At 40.1% G+C, this 6531-nt stretch overlaps 1 protein-coding gene across 1 annotated transcript; it reads left to right on the top strand.

The window, feature by feature from the left end:
- Positions 1 to 1283: 1283 nt before the first annotated feature.
- Positions 1284 to 6202, top strand: LOC311099646 (barH-like 1 homeobox protein; the record flags this gene model as incomplete). The annotated part of the gene is made up of 3 exons (XM_084140367.1): positions 1284 to 1737; positions 4539 to 4764; positions 5911 to 6202. 3 exons carry the CDS (start codon positions 1284 to 1286, stop codon positions 6200 to 6202), a joined length of 972 nt encoding a protein of 323 aa, XP_083996493.1.
- Between the last annotated feature and the right edge of the window lie 329 nt (positions 6203 to 6531).

The raw sequence follows: 6531 nt of genomic DNA, 5'->3' as shown, positions 1-6531 counted from the left end.
TAAAAGTATTTTGATATTCATAAAACAACTTGAACATAGATGGAAAAACAATTTACCTAAATTCTGACCCTCAATAAATGCAAAGGTGGAAAAATGCCCATAATGTAAAAAAAGAAAAGAAAAGCCTGTCATGTTTTGACTGAACACGCGCGTAAAGAGAGGCGAGAGAAAATACCTATCAGCTCCACATAATAACCCAATTCATTATAAGCCTCATCAATGATGTAATGAAAGCAAATAGTGTGAAAATTGCCTGTAAACAGTTGGATCTGAGTATCCTGGTGAATTCAGTGTCTCTTTTAATCAAAGAAAGGGAGCGAGGAGGAGGAGGGGTGAGTGAGCCTGTGTGGGGGTCCACTTTCCTCTCCGCAAGCCCGTCAACACCCAAAAAGCCCCCTCAGCCAATGAAGGCTTGTCACTGGGGACTCACGTGGACGGGGTGCCCTTAAAAACCTAGATCCTGAGTTTTCCTCAAGTTCCATTTTTTTAAAGATTTTCCTCACATCTCTGTGCTTTCGTTCCCAGTTGTGTCTATTTAACCCGCGTTACCTCTGTTTTACAGTGCGCGTCTTCTCGACTGCAGCTGCCCACCCGTTTCGAGTCTCTTGTTGCATCTCTATGCTGGCTCAGGATGCCTTTACCTTCCTCTGCCATCGAGCGCCGCACGGGTCACACAAGCGAACCACTTTTTAAGTGATGAACATTTCAGCAATCGTGTCCTCGCTCTGCTTCATTTTCAGGTCTTGAATTCTACCTGCAACACTCGCTGCTGTCTCTTTCTGTGGTGCTGTAACGTGGTGCTGAATCGCCTGCCTATTTACCTTGCGCTAATGCTGCTCCACTGTCTCTAATCATTGCAGTTTTTTGTCAATATTGGAAATAAGTTGATAAATAATTGAGAAATCGTACCGGCGAGTTTTCATTTCTAAAATAGGAAAAAATTAGATACAGAAAAATCAATCAAACTTCCCAACAGAGAATAGCACCAAGCTGCATCGATTTTATGAAGAGTGCTGTACTTAGGACAAAATAGTTGGATGCAGGGTTGATGTAACATCGATAAACTGGAGATTTTGCAATTTTGACAGCTATAAGATTCAATCAAGGAGAAGAAAAAACATCGTGGATGAATATTTGTGATTTCCGAAACATCTTTGGATTTTCCAGCTGGATAAATTGAGGCAAAGTCTTATCTCAGCTATCGCCGCTCAACCTGAACTTGCCTCGAATACCAATGATAGTTTGAGTTGAGGCCTCGAAGAACTCAGTTGCGCTGGTAAACAATGGAGGCATCCACCAATGGGTCCAGCTTTGGGATCGACTCTTTACTTTCCCACAGACCTGGAAGTCCGGTCATGTCGAAAGGGGACAGTTTGGTGGGAGAGTGCCGGTCACCGCTGGAGTTCAGCCCGAGGTCTGACCTAGAGAGCGGCTGCTCCTCTCCCCCGTCGCCGAGGAGGGAGTGTGTGGATGAGGCATCGCAGAGGCAAGATCACGCTATAGGGCTGCCGCCCCATCTCCAACAAGGACAGATCTCCGCCGGGTCACAGCCGCGGACGGTCACCTCCTCCTTTCTGATCAGAGATATTCTAGCTGACTGCAAACCGCTAGCCGCCTGCGCCCCATACTCCAGTAATGGCCAGCCAACTCAAGAAACGGGGCGACTTGCCTCCAAACTCGCAGACGACTTCATGGACAAAATCCATAGCAACTCGTCGTCAGACAGCGAATACAAAGGTAAAAGACTGACAAGCATAATGTTTTTAAATCAATTACGCCTATTTATCACATAATTTCAAATGGAATTTTTGTAGGCCTGCTATTCTAAACTCGTCTGCATTTGTGTGTTAGCTTTATGCAGATATTGGGATAGACTGCAGTAGCAGTTGATTTGCTATATCATTCATTTTAACTCAACATTTTTGTAATCAAACGTGTGTAAAATACCTGTCCATGTTTCAAAGTGTTTCTCAAGGTGTCATGGTTTTACATTTTGACTTGCCTCGGAAGGCTAGGGAGATAGTATTGTACTATGCTTGCAGAAACTGAATCCCATCTAAAATGTATCAAATCAAATATAAAATGATATGGAACATGATATTATTATTATTATTATTATATGTACACTATTACATTATGACTGTAAACCCTATAGAGATTAATCGCTTGTGTGCCCCCCCCCCAAAAAAACAAAAATAAAAAATAAAATAAAATAAAATGCTGGCAAATGGTGAGAGTTTACCAACAATATTATCTTGGACAATATCAGATTGGCTATAGTTACGTTAACTGAAAAGGATGACACTAACCTTTTCTTTAAGTATTGAATCCACACTGTTGATATTCTCCAATGATTTGGTGTCAAACCGTTTTTCCTTTCAAACGCATTTGCTTGCATTAGCAGACGTCTTGAAAGCATCTGTTGATGTCAGGGAGGCAAGAGAAAAGCTCGGGAAAAGATGACAGGGTCGCCTCCAGATAAATGCCATCAAGGATCTGTCGGTTTCCAATCATGTCAGCCACCTCGATTGTCAGTTTAATGATGCAGCGCATGGACAAAAATAAGTCATCCGTTGATAGGCGAGGACAATTCCTGCTTGCAGGAATTAGTCAATAGAAATGTGGTTAGAAATATAATACTAACATATAATACTAAATATTTATCTGATTAACTTATACAACCAAAACACAAAATATATCCACCCCCTTATTGTTAAAAAGAAAATGGCAGGTTACCGTGACACAAAAGTTTATAATAAGGTTATTTTATTAGTATTCATATTATTATTATTGTTATTATTCCTTAGACTATTGATTAATAGTAGGCATATTATTTAGGCCCACATGTTATTTATACTATAGTGAACAATGTTATTACATCAATCCTTCATAGCAAGGGTTTAACGTCTTTCCTGCAGGTCAATGACTTCACCTCAGTTTTAAAAAAAGAAACATGAACATGAATAACACATCATTCTATTTTGGATACAGTGTGTGTGTGTGTGTGTGTGTGTGTGTGTGTGCGTGTGTGTGTGTGTGTGTGTGTGTGTGTGTGTGCATGTGTGTGATAGATTCTCATTGATATCAACGCAGTCAATTCAGCTCCAAAAACCTTGTAGGGACTAGTATGCTGCTTTAATTTCAACGAATCCGCCTCCTAATATTTTGGGGATTTGATGCAATTTGTCCCAGTGCTAATCAGATTTGTAACCCGCAAGACCGGCCGGCTCTTTATTTCGCTCTTATCCGCAGCCCTGTGAAGTTTCTCCGGTCGCGGTTTATGGCTCCCTTCCCTTGTGGCTCAATTAGCCGGATTATTGTGCTTCTTGAGAGACGACTCAACTATTCAGCTAGCAAGAGCTCTCACCTCGTGTAGCTTCTTTTTGGAGAGAAGCGTGGGACGGGGGAGGATTAACTGAGAATTGTATATTATTACAGTTCAAGACCCAACACAACAGCAAAGTAAAGAATATAACAAATGGGAATGTTACACACATTACATTGCCGAAACAATGTCTTAAAATGTGCTAAAAATAAGGGCCATTAATTTTTTTGATAGGCTACGTCTTCATAAAAACTCTAGGCGCAATGGAGAGTGGCCTAAAGTCCTCCAACACTGGATTACCAAAGCTAGGCTATATGAATTTGTTTAAAAAACGTTAAACTTTTAAATATGTCCATTTGTAAATGTAGCTAGGCCTACATTTAGACTAAATCCCATTCCTGTCCATACATGTGCATATAGGCCTAACCTAGGCCTATGGGCCTGTTTAATCAACCTGGTCTCAGAGCATTTCACATTATTCTGTACATAAATCCGAGAAACTCCATATAGTATGGTATGTTAAATTTCGTACGGTTTGTATTCATTTGTGGATGTCCATCACCCATTTCGTATGATATGTTACGAATTACAATTCGTATTATATGTTCCCGAATTTGCAAAATGTACAATATGTTCCGAATTTGAAAAACCTATAATATGTTATGAATTTGAAAAACATACTATATGTTACGAATTCTAGCTAGCTCACTAACTTTAGCTAGCTAGCTTGCTAACGTTAGCTAGGCTAGGGATTAGGGTTAGGGGAAGGGGAAGGGTTAGCTAACATACTAAGTAGTTGCAAAGTAGCTAAAAAGTAGTCATTAGTTGAAAAGTTGCTAATTAGCTAAAATGCTAAAGTTGTCCATGATGAGATTCGAAATCACAACCTATATGCAGACCCATCCACCCCGACCATCCACCCTAATTTCATTATTGCCTTAAAACCCTCTGTTTTATGTAACCATACCAAAAGTAACATATCATCCTAAATGGAGTGTTTTGGATTAATGTACAAAATAATACGAAATGCTGAGAGCAGGTTGGTTTAATGATCTTACACATCACTTTGATAAGCTTTATGAACATTTTAAATATATATTTGTTCTTGTTGTTGTTGAGTGTTTCATGTTTGTGTATAGCTTACAGACGAAAGAGACCTTGGTCTCAGCACGACTCCCTGTTAAAATAAAGGTTATTCTATTCTTGTGAGCAGTGAAAGAGGAAGGAAGCCGAGAGATCTCGAGTAGTAGGGACAGTCCGCATCACATTCGGCTGAAGAAACCTAGGAAGGCGCGAACAGCCTTCACCGACCACCAGCTGGCCCAGCTCGAGCGCAGCTTCGAACGGCAGAAGTACCTGAGCGTACAAGATCGGATGGAGCTGGCCGCTTCCCTCAACCTCACAGACACACAGGTCAAAACCTGGTACCAGAACAGGAGGTAAGCACTACCACACTAGGTTGCCTTTAGTTTAATTACACAAATTATAACCAATTTAAAAGGACGATAAGTACTTTGATAGTGGGATATAGGCTGAACGGATGAATGCAGTGAGTTTAGGCCAACATAGAATATGTGTGCGCGCGAGCACCTGTGAGCTCCTCACCTCCAGACAGAATGATTTTCTCATCTCAGTCAACTCATTGGTCACATTTGCAGCCAGGTCACATTGGTCGATTTTATTTCTCAAAACTTGTGCACACTGCATCAATTCCTTCACGATAAAGGAGAAAAATATAACAGAGAAATTAAAACAAAAAACATCTTGTGATTCAAATACTGAACGGTAGACGGTATAAATATTTGTTGTTCTTAATCATTTTTGGAGGGGGAAAAATCCAAATGGTTTTCTAATGAAGCTTTGACATTCAGACAGCAAAACGACATTAATAAATATAAAAACACAACACTTTGGTGCATTAATAATATATTGTTGCATGTATGCCATATCAATAATTCACCCACGCTACTACATTTACTCAATTATTATAATTATGAATAATTTACCTGATAGAGGAGTGCTTTTCAATTGACAATCTGAATCTGACAGATTACCCCTCCATGTGAATACGAGTGACGGAGGACTGATTGAACAGAATAACCGAAATGCGTAACTGAGTATAGCTACACTTTCAATCTTTATTAGAAAAATAGTGGAAGACTTCGACACATTTCTGACCCCATGATGAAATCAATACAATCCCAAACCGAAAAGCACGCATTGAATACAGATGTTTCCAACTGACTGAACTTTAATGACTGAAATTATATTTGCATTTAAAACCCCACAATGGAAAATAACATTGCTCTTGTGCTAAGAAAATATGCTACATGTTTTGTTAGGAAGTCCTAAATTCATTAACAAAAATCTAATTTCGTTTAAATTGAACCATGTATCTTATTTGTGCATGCATTTTCAACGGGTTTTCACAAATTGCATTTTTTTACGCATGCAGATGTGATTGAATTATAAACTTTATAATCCGAGTCTTATAATAAAATATTTTAACTGTACTTTTCAAACTTGTTTATAACTTTACAATGAGAGTTTCCCTTACTAATATCCACTGTTTCTTGTCTGAATAGAACAAAGTGGAAGAGGCAGACGGCAGTTGGACTGGAACTGTTAGCGGAGGCTGGAAATTACTCTGCTCTTCAGAGAATGTTTCCGTCGCCCTATTTCTACCCTCAAAGCCTGATGTCCAACCTGGACCCCGGAGCGGCGCTCTACCTGTACAGAGGACCCTCGGCGCCCCCTCCGGCTCTGCAACGACCTCTCGTTCCGCGGATTCTTCTCCATGGTCTGCAGGGGGGTAGTGAACCACTCCCACTCCCCCCTCACTCCGGTGTGCTTCCCCGGCCAACACAGCAGCGGTGAGCGGGCATCTCAGGATATATGCCATACCTGGCAGACTGGGACTCTAAATGAGAGAGAAAAAAAACGATTCAAACTGGTGACAAAAGAAGATGGCATCAAACAATGCACTTCATGACTAAATCTCGAACTCTCTAAAGTGGCCAGGTTTTTACCATACTGAAGTTCTTTATTTATAACTTAGGCCTATTTATTTTTCTCTATGTATTTAACTTATATATTTATATTTTTGTTTACCATAAAAATCTTTAGTGTGGGCTACATCAGAAAGGGCACGATCGTTTTACAGAGATAATCGTTGCTGGCACCAAGGCTTATGGCAATGGCACTTT

The sequence above is a fragment of the Coregonus lavaretus genome (assembly GCF_964263955.1).
Source record: "Coregonus lavaretus genome assembly, chromosome: 24".
Classification (NCBI taxonomy): domain Eukaryota; kingdom Metazoa; phylum Chordata; class Actinopteri; order Salmoniformes; family Salmonidae; genus Coregonus; species Coregonus lavaretus.
Note: the sequence above shows the minus strand (reverse complement) of the source record. Positions and strands in the feature narration are given on the sequence as shown.